The sequence below is a fragment of the Eublepharis macularius genome, chromosome 8 (genome assembly GCF_028583425.1).
Source record: "Eublepharis macularius isolate TG4126 chromosome 8, MPM_Emac_v1.0, whole genome shotgun sequence".
Lineage (NCBI taxonomy): Eukaryota > Metazoa > Chordata > Lepidosauria > Squamata > Eublepharidae > Eublepharis > Eublepharis macularius.
In genome coordinates this window covers 102733097-102746681 of record NC_072797.1, presented here as the reverse complement: position 1 = coordinate 102746681, position 13585 = coordinate 102733097, and the positions used below count along the sequence as shown (strand labels likewise).

General features: G+C 40.4%; 1 protein-coding gene across 1 annotated transcript in view; it reads left to right on the top strand.

Annotated features, from left to right (window-relative positions):
- The window catches only part of RFX3 (regulatory factor X3), a 261190-nt gene that overhangs the window by 159578 nt on the left and 88027 nt on the right, over nt 1-13585 (top strand). The window contains exon 4 of the mRNA XM_054986134.1: nt 6646-6904. Within this exon, the coding sequence (XP_054842109.1) occupies nt 6646-6904 (259 nt within the window). The remainder of the gene's footprint in view (nt 1-6645; nt 6905-13585) is intronic.

The following is a 13585-nucleotide window of genomic DNA, read 5'->3' as shown; positions in this document are numbered from 1 at the left end:
ACCAGTTTCCTGCCTCAAATGAACTGAGAGAGGTAGAACCCAGTATTCAGAATGATGCTCTTGTGTTCCAGATAGAAGGAACCTTCATAGTCAGTAACAGATATTTATCTGTGGTCTTCAGCGCAGCCCCACATTGGGAGCTGCACTTGCGCAGGCCGGTGGCTCAGAACAGGATTCTGTAATAATCATAATAATCATAATAATCATAATAGATACAGAGGAATTAGCCATGTTAGTCTGTGGTTGCAAAATAGTAAAGAGTCCAATAGCACCTTTAAAACCACCTGTGGTTCTTAAAAGCTTATCTATGATAAAGTTGTTTAGTCTTAAAGGTGCTACTGGACTCTTTACAATAATAATAATAACATTCGATTTATATACCACCCTTCAGGACAACTTAACACTCACTCAGAGCAGTTTACGAAGTGTGTTATTATTATCCTCCCAGCAATCACTCTATGAGGTGAGTGGGGCTGAGAGAGCTCTGAAAGAGCTGTGACTGACTGAAGGTCACCCAACTGGCTACAAGCAGAGAAATGGGGAATCAAACCTGGTTCTCCAGATTACAGTCCTGCCGCTTCTAACCACTACACAAAACTGGCTGTAGCGCTGGGCTGTAAGGTTTCTGAGGGGTGATCTCTCCCTCCTTGGATTATGCTCTGGAGTGGTTTCCCACTGAAATGGTCACATGATCTGGAGGAATCTCCGTCTTTCCCTTACTTTGTTTTTTTGCCACCACAGAGAACAGATGTCTCTTTTGCTTGCACATTTTCACTCGGGTAATTCTTTTTCCTGTTTACCTCAGGACTCAAGATTTTTGTCTTTGGCTTCTTTTGGGGTTTTCCTCCTCATTGAAGAAGAACATTCTTTTTTCTTTTTTTCTCTCTAAAGTGTTTCTTTGGCATCAGACCTTCTCTTTCTTCAGCTCTCAAGACGGCCAACAAGATGTTGTTGAAGAAGTGTGAGGAGTGGGAAACCAAGATGACTAAGACAGAGAAGGTTGTTGTTAAAAAATAGAAGCATTGCCAAGTCTTTACACCTAAAGCTCAGGAAGACTGAGCAACCCCTTTAAGGTGTTGTTATGGAAGAAGGCTATATCTAGCACCACAGACTTGGCAGCAAAAAAAATCTGCCCTGGCAGAGCGCACTGGCCTGTTGACCAAACACTCTTTGGAACCAACTCTGTCTACATCGGATCTGACATCTGGTATCCAACCTTCAGATCCAAGAGCATCTCCTCAGAACCGACAGGTCTTGCTCTAGGGAATCTTTGGTGTTGATCAGATCTTCCACTCTGGGAGCTGCCCACAAGACCCGATCTTTTTCATAAGACAGAAGTTCGTGCTCATTCCTTGGCTCCTCCCATATCGAAGCATAAAGACAAGACCAAGCATACAGAAAAAAGGTCAATGTCCAGGTCTGCAGAGTACACAGCATCTTGGGATCCAATTGTTTTGGATGCCCCACAGTCTTCCAGCAGGCATTCCTCATCAGCATCCTCAAAATCAGTTGATAAGGTGATGGTTACCTGTATCAGACGTTGGAAACAGCACTCATGCTGCTCAGATCCATATCGTCATTCCTATCACTTGATGGCTGGTACCTTACTATTCCCTGCCAGTGTATGCTGTGGACTGGAGAGATATGTATAAACCTTATCCGTGTTCAGCTCCGATACTCTCAGGTTCAAAGAAGAAACATTAGAACGTAGATGCTCTTTGGATGTCTCCTCCCTTGCCATATTCTTGCCCATGTAGATCCAATTCTTAATCCAATGTGTAGATGCTCAGTTCTGAGCAAAGTTTAGTGTGGCTTTAGATCCATCACCCGAAGAGGGTGTAGGGGATACTGAGCCTATTTCCCATAATGTGGACTACAAGCTCTGTGCAGAACAGATACTACACATAGCAGCTTCTCTGAATGTTGATGTCTCTGCTTCTCAACAAAAGCGAAAAGAGCATCCTTCAAAATCTCTACTCTGATAATCCAGCTGCAGTTGTGTTCCCTATAATTGAGGGGTTCATTGAGATTATGGGATCTCTGTCAAAAATCTGCTGCTATTCCTGCAACCACTAAGAAGGTGAATACATTGTACAAGATCAAGCAAGCCAATGTCTCTTTCTTTTTACCTACCCAACTGCTTCATCCTTTATTGCTGAAGAAATGCAGGCCAGACTGAGGCAAGGCAGCTTGTCTACACCTGCTGATAGAGAGGGCAGGAAATTGGATGTGGTAGGCTACATCTGCAGCTCTCATCAAAATTTCTAATTATTTCGCTATTATGAGAGGTCATAAATCTTTTTATTGCCAAAAATATTGTCTTATATAGGTAGTTTATCTGAGGAAAAGAAAGCTTTGGCCAAGGTGATTCAGGATGAGGAGATAATCTTATCTAAACAGCAGATTAGTACCAGTAGGCATGTTTTGGATATTTCTACCAGAGGACTGGCATCATCGGTGGTTCTGTATAGATATGTCTGGTCGTGCTCTACAGCTCTTCCATTAGAGATCCATCAGAAGGTTCAAAACATGCCCTTCAAGTGAACTTCATTGTTCTTGGAGAAGATAGATGAATTCCTGTCAAAAAAGAGGAAAGATTGCCAAACAGTGAGACCCTATGGTATCCTTCCCTCTGCTGCACAATATTCAATGTACAAGCCACCTTCCTGGTGAGATTACCAACCACTTTGCAACTGGCCTTACAGCTATCACCCTTACCAAGCACAGTATCTTCCATACTGCTTTCACTACTCTCACCAGCCTCAGTACAAAAGGAAGATGTCTGAATGTTCCAAGTCAGCCCATCATAATCAGCCTTCCAAAGATTCTGCTCAGGGCCAAAAGTCACAGTTCTGACTAGGACTCACTGGGTTGTAAAGCTAATTTCTTTCTTAAGAAATTGTCTCAGTTTGCTGCCCATTGCTGGAGTATTACTATAAATAGTAGGGTTCTTTCTATTGAAGTTGGTTACAAGTTGAAATGTAATACTTTGCCTCCTTTGCATTTGCCTTCACAGAGGTCTCTTAATGACTTTCCTCAGCTGGAGGAAGAAATCCTATCTTTACTTGCTAAAGGTGCTCTCCAGCAGGTCATGGCACAAACCCCCTCATTGGTTTTTCACTCTCTTTTTTCTGGTTGATAAAAAGAATGGATGCAAGACCTATTTTAGATCTCTGTGGCCTGAATTGGTACTTTGGGTGTCTGAATTTAGGATGATAACTCTTCCCTTGGTTTTTTCCATGGTTTCTTTTAATCCATGGTTTGCAGTCCTGGATTTATAGGGTGCTTACTTTCATTTTTCTATTCATCCTGATCATATGAGGCATCTCAGCTCTGTGTATGGCAGTGCTGTTTTTCAATATACTGCCTAGGCTTTTGGCTTGGCTACAGCACTGTGTTTTCATGAAATGTGTAGATGTGGTGGTAGCTCACTTTAGAAAACAAGGATGCTCCATTTATCCTACTCTAGATGACTGGCTTATTTCTGTCCAATCTTCAGAGGTCCTCCTGGACCATGTTGACTTTATCCCTTCTCTACCTGTGCAGATTTGGGATGCAGTGAATGTAAAGAAGTCTCAGTTGGCTCAATTAGAGCACTTTTAGACTCAAAGATTAATAGAACATTTTTACGTAGGGATAGAAGCTTTGGTACAGTGTTTTTTCTCTAATCATTTTCAGTCTGCACTCTCAATTCAAACTTTGCTAGGCCATATAGTGTCTAATACAGCTTTTGTCCCACTTACACATCTCAGGATAGGGTCTTTACAGTTATTGTTTCTGAGGCGTTTTCACCTGGAGATTCATTCTCTTCTAACCAAGTATTCTCTTCCAGGAGTGTTTTAAGATCTCTTACTTAATAGTTAGATTCTGCTACTTTAGAGATAGGAGTCTCTTTTGGCGTCCCATATTCTTAGTCTACACTCACTACTGATGCCTTCTTGGAAGGGTGGTGCATGCACACTATGAGAATGTCTCCATTAATGGGGTTTGGTCCCCTGAGGTAAGGGTTCCCCACATTAATATTCTTGAGCGACATGCTATTTATTGTGCCCTTAACTCTCTGTCTGATATGGTACCCGACAAATATGTTCTGGTATTGACAGACAGTACTACAGCTATGTATTATCTAAACAAACAGGGTGGAACTGCGGAGGCTGTCGTGGTCTGGAAATGGGCCATTGTTCATAGTACATTCTTGCATTCCCCACACTTAGTGGGTTCCTCCATCATGAAGACCAATTGGCTCAGCGGGATGGGAAGTTCTCATTATGAGTGGTCCTTCACAGACTATGTACCAGGTTTTTGAACAACGGGGCTTCCCAGACATCGACCTCTTTGCCACTCAGCGCAACACCAAGACATCATTTGTTCCAGGGGAGGATGTGACAGAGCCTCAGTTGGCAATTCCTTTCAATTAACCTGGACAGGCGCATTCTTTTATACATTCCCTCCTTCTTTGCCTTTACTACCCCAGATGGTTTGCAAATTGGAGGTGGACAATGCCAACTGCATTTGGTAGCCCCTTACTGGCCACATCAACCATGGTTTCATATGCTGAGGCTCCTGACCAGCGGCAATTATATCCACCTACCTTCGGTACCAGATTTGCTACAGCTAGGTCAGACAATACATAAGCAGGTTACATCTTACAGTGCAGTTGCTTTGCCATTAGGCTTACAACTGTCTGAGGAGGTGGCTCATATTATTATCAATACTCAGAGACCTTCCACCAGATGGTCTTCTACACTTAAGTGGAACAGATAGATTAGTACACTGGGCTAGTTCTAAAGGTGTCTCCCTGGGGAATTGTTCTTTATTTAATATTTTTGACTATTTAGTGTCTTTGCAAGCTTTAGATATGGCTTCCTCCTCTATTAAAATTCACTTACTGGCTGTATCAGCTTTCCATTCTGGTATAGATGGGAAGACTGTGTTTTCGCATTACTTGTCTAAATTGTTTTTAAAGGAGTTATACAATTTATATTCCCCAAGGGTCTCTTTTGTACCACAGTGATCTCTTTAACTGGTTTTAGCCCAATTAACGTTAAAGCCTTTTGAATCTCTAGCGACTTGCCCTTTGGCATTGCCATCTACTGAAGTGGCCTTTCTATTAGTTGTCACTTCTGCTAAGAGAGTCAGTGAGCTGATCCCCCTTTTCTCAAGGTTTACCCTGATAAAGTTGTGATGCTTACTAGTTTACAATTCTTTACTAAGGTCATGTCTAAATTTCATATTTCTCTAAATATTGTTCTTCTAGTTTTTTTCAGAACCCCTCTTCACCACAAGAACCCACTTTACATAATGTGAGAAGAGTTGTTTTATTTTACTTGGAAGAGAAGAGTTTTATTTTACTGCATTCTTTGTCAGTTTCCCAGCAAGGGAAAAGCTGCATCCTCTCAGACCATCTCTCAGTGGGTTGTTGTGACTGCTACTAAACTTTGTTATAAATTTATTCAAGTTCCTTGTCTATTTCAATCTTCATGCTCATTCTACAAGTGCTACTGCGTTTCTTTGTGGAATCCCATTAACAGTCTGTCGAGCAGTGACCTGATCTTCAATGGATATTTTTGTGAAGATTACTCTGTTGATGACAGTGTTGATGTCAGCTCTAGGAAGGAAGTGGCGTTGAGTCAAGCAGTACTGCAGCCTGTCTTTTTTGTGAGAGCATTACCCCACCACAATTGGGTGAGTAGCTTGTTAGTCTCCCAATGTAGGACTGCACCGAAGACCACAGATGAAAACAGAGTTGCGCTTATCTGTAACTATTGTTCATCTGGATCTTCTGTGCAGGCTTACATTCCCTCCCTCCTGCCCCTCTGCGAGCTCTTATTTTTTTCTGGTTGGAGGACTCTGCAGTGGCACAGGACAACTGGGGGAAAGGGGGTAATTCTTTTGGATCACGTGACCATTTCAGCAGAGAACTGTTCTGGAGCGCAATCTGGGGAGGAAGAGTCTCCCCCTCAGAAGCCTTAAAGCTATAGAATTTTGTTCTGAACAGCCAGCCTGTGCAAGAGCAGTCCCCAATGTGTGCCTGCACAGAAGACCCAGATGAACAACAGTTATAAGTAAGTGCAACCCACTTTTCTGTTTTCTCTATAACCCTTGTTCTTCAGATACACATTTGAATATATATTGGCAAACATGTCTAATATATTTCTAGTACCTGAACAAGTTCCCATTCCAAAATTAAACAACCTTCCCTATCACTAAGCCATCTATCCACTATTCCTTTTGCTAGGAATATACTCACATTCTGAGCTCAGAGTGATTGAAGATGACTTCACTGAGACTGACTATCAGACTCTGGTGAACTTTATACCTTGTATTCTTGTGCTGTTTTTCTATTAGCAAGGATGCGTCTTGTTCATTTTTAGTACACTGACTGTGTAAACCTCCTATGCGAGTTACTTCAGTCTATTAAAATCAATAGGATTACACTATGAGAATAACACCTTTCCTTTAGTCTGTTTTGGTTTCTTTTTATAATAGCTTATGCAGGAAAAGAAGAATTTCCCATGAATTGTAAGATAAAAAATACTTTGTACCCTATAATATTTGTTCATAGCAGATGTACCCTCAACTCCCAAAAGAAAACTTTGACTCTCTTTGCTTATAATCAACTGTTTTCCTTTTCTTTTCCTTAAGACGAACAACTACGTATCCTTACACAGAAACTCAGATGTACAGCCAAAACACTGGGGGGAATTACTTTGATACCCAAGGAAGTTCTGCACAGGTGACAACAGTGGTCTCTTCTCATAGTATGGTGGGAACTGGAGGCATTCAGATGGGTGTCACTGGAGGACAGCTTATCAGCAGCACGGGAGGTACCTACCTGATTGGCAATTCAATGGAAAATTCAGGCCATTCAGTGACTCACACAACACGAGCCTCCCCAGCTACAGTAAGTAGTTTAGACTGTTGTATATCTTTATACCTAGATGTTTATTCTTTGTTTTCCCATCATGTTTGTTTTCAGTGACAGACATATTAAGTTTGCCTAAGGCAGGCACAATCCACAAAATGCTGTTGGTGCACAACCTATGTTTATTTTAGTGCAGGTTACACAAGTGTCTTGAACTTTTAAAAAGTGACACAATAGCAGCAGTGTGTTTTGTCCCATGTAATTTCTACCAGCTGGTAAAAATGTAAGAGTCCTACAGTCTTCCTCAGTGATGCTCATGTGCACAAGACTTAATCTTGGAGATTGTTTGTCTCAAAGTATTTTAAAATATATTTCCTAAAATAAATATAATTATGAGTGGAAAGTAAACAGAATGCCAGTACTGCAATTTCTCTAACTAAATTCCATTCATGTCTGTTGTGTGTGCATCAGAAATGGCCACCATTAGCTGTTTCACAGGTTATTTTCATTCATTTATATTAATTATCTTGCTGATAACAACAAGAGTGGTAGGCAAAATCTTGGTGCAACTTGCCGTTTAAATGTTTGCAAACTTTTCTTTTAGAAAATGGAGACAGGAGTTTATCACAGAGATTAGCAACTTTATGACAACATGGTAAATGGCAACTCCTTATATAGAAAGCAGGCTTGGTTGGTTTTCAGTTTCATCTGAAAGAACAAATTGGGGGCAAAACCATATTTGTATTTTATGCAAAAGTAGGTGAAGAAAGGAAGGGGAAAGGCTTAACAAATTGCTTTATGGGATCAATGGAAGAAATAGGGACAGTGAAGGTATGGATTTGATCAGTGGGAAGCCACTGAAAGCCCTCAACAGAGTAAGATTTACATATAATAGATACAAAAAAGAAGAAGAAGCAGGATCCAGAAGGCAAGTGTGGTTTTCACATGAAAACTTAGATTTTGATTCTTGCTGTACAGACCCTTTGTAGGAGAAAGGGCCATGGCTCAGTGGTAGAACAACTGTTTGGCATACAGAAGGTCCTAGGTTCATTTCCTGTTAAAAGGATCAGGAAGTAGTTGATATGAAAGTCATCTGGAGAGCCACTGTCGTCTGAGTATACAATACTAATCTCAATGGACCATTGGTATCATTCAGTATAAGATAACTTCATGTGTTCATGTGTGCGCTTCTGAAATGACTTTCAGGAGTGGCTTTTCAGGGAGTTAATCTTCTAGAATGAAGTAAAGGAGATGTAGTTGAAAGAAGCAATTGAAAATGACATCATGCATATTACTAAAGGCTTTGTATGCATGCACAGAGATCTTTGGATCCTGGGTTAAGAAAGTTTGTGCAGATTTGTTTCAAACAGTGGTCGTTTCCACACACTGTTAAAGAGACGGCCCACTCACTGAACTCTGGCAGGGTTTTTTTCCCACTCACTCCATACGTCTCCGATTTCAAAGTGGAATCAATCAGGCAGTTTGGTTCCTGTTTCTTTGGCATCTTTTCTGAGAATGGAATCTCCCACACTTTCCTGTGTCAGCTAAAAGATGCTGAAAAACGAAAGTCAAATTGCCTGCTTCCACTTTGAAGTCGGAGATGTATGAAGTGAGTGAAAAAAAAAACGCCAGAGTTCAGTGAGTGGGTCATCTCTTTAACAGCGTGTGGAAATGGCCAGTGAGTTGTTTTATGAAGGAAGATTGCCAAACCCCCGTGTTTAAAATGGAATCAGTTTTCCACTTTCTCACACCATTCATCAGTATCTGGGAACCTTGTAATTTTTCATGATACCTTATTTGTTCATAAGTGTAAAGACACATTCTGGGTGCATTTTATTTTCTCTTAATAGCTATGGGAGGCTTACTGACTTTTTATTTAAATAGACATCTCAGTTTCTTTAAAAAAGGATTTAAAACGACAAGGCTTAAGCTTATCAACTGATGATGCTGTACATGGCAAAGCCATAATTGGTTCATGTACCATCTGTTTGGGTAAATTAAAAAAAGATTTTTTAAAAATTGTAGAGCTTTCAAGAAGAAGAAACTTTTCAGCAGCTTTTGTGATTTTTAATATTATGACTAATTGGTGTTAAAATAGCAAAAGACAACAGAGTGGCTGGTAAACTCAGCTTTCAGATATGCTTCCATAATGTGGATTATTGTCATTATTCTTTGCATAAACAAAACTAGATTTTTTCTTATAGAATATCTGTCATACTGTAATAAATAACACAGGAAACTGTTGCGTAAGTTGAGTGTTTCTACTGTAGCAATACTTCATGAAAATTTGTACTACCCTAATATATATTTTGTAAGGAAAAGAAGCACATCAAGTTATTCACCAATTACTTGATGCTATCAATAAATATGAGGGAGATGGTAATTTTATCATGTATCACAAATTTAGCATATGACGATCACTGCATCTAATTGTTACAGAATTGAAAATGCTGTAGATTTATACTGTGAAATGTAAGTGACCGTCATAGGAACACATGAACCTTAAATGCATTAAATTAGATGTTTGAATAGTTTGCTATGATCCCTTATTAGATTGTGTAATTGAGAACTAAAAGATAATTCTTTTTACGACATTGGGTTGCTGTTTGTTATAACTTTCACAATTGTATTTTATGATACTTAAATGGTTCCAATTGTATATAATGTTTTCAATGAGTTAACCAGGGAGTTAAATAGACATAGCTCTTGTTCAGTAGAGCCAGGGAATGTCAGGAAATTAGCAACATCTTGTTCTCTTTAGCCACTCTGAAAATCACTATTAACCCTCAACTTCATTAAGATACCTGAGGTAATGACAATAAACATATATTTGAATATAAAATCTGTCCACAAAAACTAATCAGAGATAAAAGAAATGGAAATTAACTCAGAAACAGCTGTTTTCATGTGGACTTGATATTTCAAGGTTTATGTCAGTATAGACAAACATTTGTAAAGCTGACATTTATTAGAAATCCTCCTCCTCTTGTATCTTGTGCATTAAAAATTAGGCTGGATCAGTAATGTTTCATTGCCTTTGACAAGTAAGTATAAAATTATTTCCACTAAAGCAAAAAAGTAGTAATTAGTACCAAGCAACCCCTATTTTTTTAATCTTAGTTTTCCAAACATCAAGAGCGCCGTGGCACAGAGTGGTAAGCTGCAGTACTGCAGCCCAAGCTCTGCTCATGACCTGAGTTCAATCCTGGTGGAAGCCAGGTTCAAATAGCCGGCTCAAGGTTGACTCAGCCTTCCATCCTTCCGAGGTCAGTAAATTATGTACCCAGTTTCCTGGGGGTAAAGTGTAGATGACTGGGGAAGGCAATGGCAAACCACCCTGTAAAAAGTCTGCCAAGAAAATGTCGTGATGTGACATCCCCCCATGGGTCACTAATGACTCGGTGCTTGCACCTTTACCTTTCAAGACATCAGATATAATAGTAAAATGACACATTTTTCTGGAGAGATTTAATTGCAGAATAGATAGCTATTACTCATTTCATTTGTGACCTTCATTATAACCACATAATTGGAGCATTTTTATATTGTGTTTTTCTCCCCAAACTATTTGTGTTGTAGCTTTCTATGTTCATATAGGTTTGGGGGAGGAGAGAAATGGAAGAATGTATATACTTTTTCATATACTATTCTTTTCACACGAAAGAAATTACTATGAAGGGACATTTATTTTGTTGAGGCACGTATGTGTACCGTAACCTTTTTAATTTATACTCACCAATATCGGGTTAGTAACGTACATTAAGCATGCTTATGTAATTTTGTGTTTCATTACAATATACCACAGTTCAGCCTAAGCAGAAACCGTTATTTATTATTTTTCTAATTTATTTGACTTTGGTTAGTAATAAGGATGTGCATTTCGGGTTTCCGATTCAGATAAAATATCCTAATCGTACCCTATTTGTAAAGATTCGCGATTCCCGAATCAGGGCCAGCATGGTGGCCCTGTTTCGGAAATCCTGAATCAAAGCTTCCCCGAGGCATTTCGGTTGCTTTGGGAAGCTTCAGGGCAACTTTAAAGGGCCCTTTTCCTGCCACTTGCAAGCGGCAGGTCCCTTTAAATTATCGGATGACAGGTGGCAGGGGGATCCCCCTGCCACCTCGCAACTGATAGTTTAAAGGGCTTTGCTACTTGCAAGCAGCAGGGCCCTTTAAACCCCACAAACCCCAGCCCCGCACTTACCTTGGCTCTGTTGCTGGGGTGGTGGAGGCTGTGGCCCAGCAGCAGCACCTCCAGCCTTCTTAGCCGCCCTGTGGGCCCGCAGCCTCCTCCCCCTCCTCCTGCCTTCCTCTGCTGCCCTGCGGGACCGCACAGCAGCAGAGGAGGCCAAAAACGCCCTTCCCGCACCTTAAATGGCTACCATGGTGGCCATTTGAGGGGCGGGAAGGCCCTTTTTGGCCTCCTCCACCACCGCACGGGCCTGCAGGGTGGCAGAGAAGGGTACACGGCCATTTGAGGGCTTCCTTCACCCCATGCAGGCCTGCAGGGTGGCAGAGAAGACTGCAGCTACTGCTGTTGGGCCACGGCCTCCACCACCCCAGCAGCAGAGCCAAGGTAAGTGGTCGGCTGGGAGGGTGGTGTTTGGGCTGTTTAAAGGGCCCTGCCGCTTGCAAGCAGCAGGAAAGGGCCCTTTAAACTATCAGCTGGGACGCGGTTGGTGGGATTCCCCCTGCCGCCTGCCAGCTGATAGTTTAAAGGGACCTCTCTGCCGCCTGCCAGCTGATAGTTTAAAGGTACCTGCTTAAACTGGCCCTTTAAAGGGCCAGGTAAGTGGGTTAGAAGGGACAGGGGCTAAGTGGAGGAGTGAGGGGTGGGTGGATGGGGGTGCTGGGAGAAAACCCAGCCCCCTGAATCACTTTGGAATGCTCCAAATCTTTATGGAGCATTCCGAAGAGATTCAAAATACCCAAATCTGAAGTGTCCTGCCGCTTCAGGTTTTGGGTATTTCCAAATGTTTTTCCTGCTTCGGATAAACCTGAATCAGGAAACCCGAATATTTTCGGGGTGCACACCCTAGTTAGTAATAGTATTAAAGGTACAAATGTGGAAGATATTAGAAAGTTAAAAATAATTAATTGGATCCAAAGATTCTCCTCCATTGGTGGAGGACTCTCAAATTAGTGGAAGCGAGTCTTGGGTCTACTCTATTATCAAAAGTTCTTTTACATAAAGAGTTCTATTAATATCTGTAAGATGTGGTTTACATATTATATTTGCATATTTTCTCAGTCTGATTTATTATTATTTTTTATTAATTTTAACAGCTTCCAGTAGCATAATGCTTTACAAATTGACACATTTGGCATGTTTAAGCTACATTGTGAAAATATATACTGGCTTTTGTAACAGATTTTTAAAATATCTTGAGCTTGAACATATTTATTTAATAGTGTATATGACAAGTCTGTATGTTCTGTAGATATAAAAATTGCAGAATAAAGTCCCATTGTTGTCCTTTTCTCACACATTAATGTACAGGAATTTAATGGGGTTCTTAATCTTTACATTGAATTAATTGCCCCAGCCCGGTTAATTTGTCAGCTGGCTCTTGTTCAGAGAGTCAGATGTGTTGACTCTGGCTATCAATGATTTTCTGTCATATGTAAAGGGAAAAACTGCTTCACTAATAAGTTAAAGACCTTGTTTCTCATGGCTCCAGCTCATGGAGTTGAAAGTTGTATAGTTGTACTAGCAGCTTTCTGTGGTGCAGCAACTATATCTTGGTGGTTGCTGCACCACATCCAGATAGGAGATTTTCTTAGTGATGTACTGACATTGAAATAAGGTGTCTATCCTGCTCATAAGATTTGCTTATTAGTTTGGAGGCTAGATTGCTGACAAGGTTCTTAAGAGTAAATAAATTACTGAAGAAAAATTACTGAAGAGTTTTTTGTCCCATGATCTTATAACTAGGACCGAGTTCCAATTAAATTTAAAAAGTTTTTTGGACATCAAAAATAGAACCATTTGTATGGTTCCTCAGCAGTAATACAGATGTCTTCACAGATGTTTCAGGACCATAGGAATGAATTGCCTTTGTTTCTTGTAAAGGATACCTTTTTAATACAAAGATTTAGATTTATGGTTTAGAATTTCTGAATATGTGAACAATATGTGGAAGAAGGTATGAAACCAGCTTTATGGCATTTATCACTCTTCCTTAAAACATCATAATAGATTTATGGTAGCTTGTGCTGTAACTCTTTTTTTCTTTCACATATCACTAACTACTGTGTCTACTTATTTGAAATCTGTAATTCAAAAGAAGTACAGAATTTTGTTTGTAAATTTTTACCAAAAAGCCATTAAGATTATCAAGAAAAAAATAGTTTAAAAAAGTTTCTAGCTTTTATGGCTCAAGAGACATGAAGTAGGGTTTCCCCCAACGAAACATTTCGTGTTACCCCACAGCATGAGAAGGTTCTATACAACAGAGTTCTGATTTTGGGGGCCGAAATCGGCCTGGCTTGAAGCCTGGGAGCACTTCTGGGACCTGCACAATGATGTCACTCCCGGAAGTGATGTCATCATGCTAGCCCAGGAGTGTGCACACTTTGCACACACACAAGAAGATACAAGTAAGTGCCAGGTCCCCCTCCTGCTTAAAGCATAAGGGGAACTGGCAACCTATCTGAAACAGTTGTGTAGATTTTTAACACAATGTACTCAATAAGAAAGATTAAAAAGAAAAAGTATGT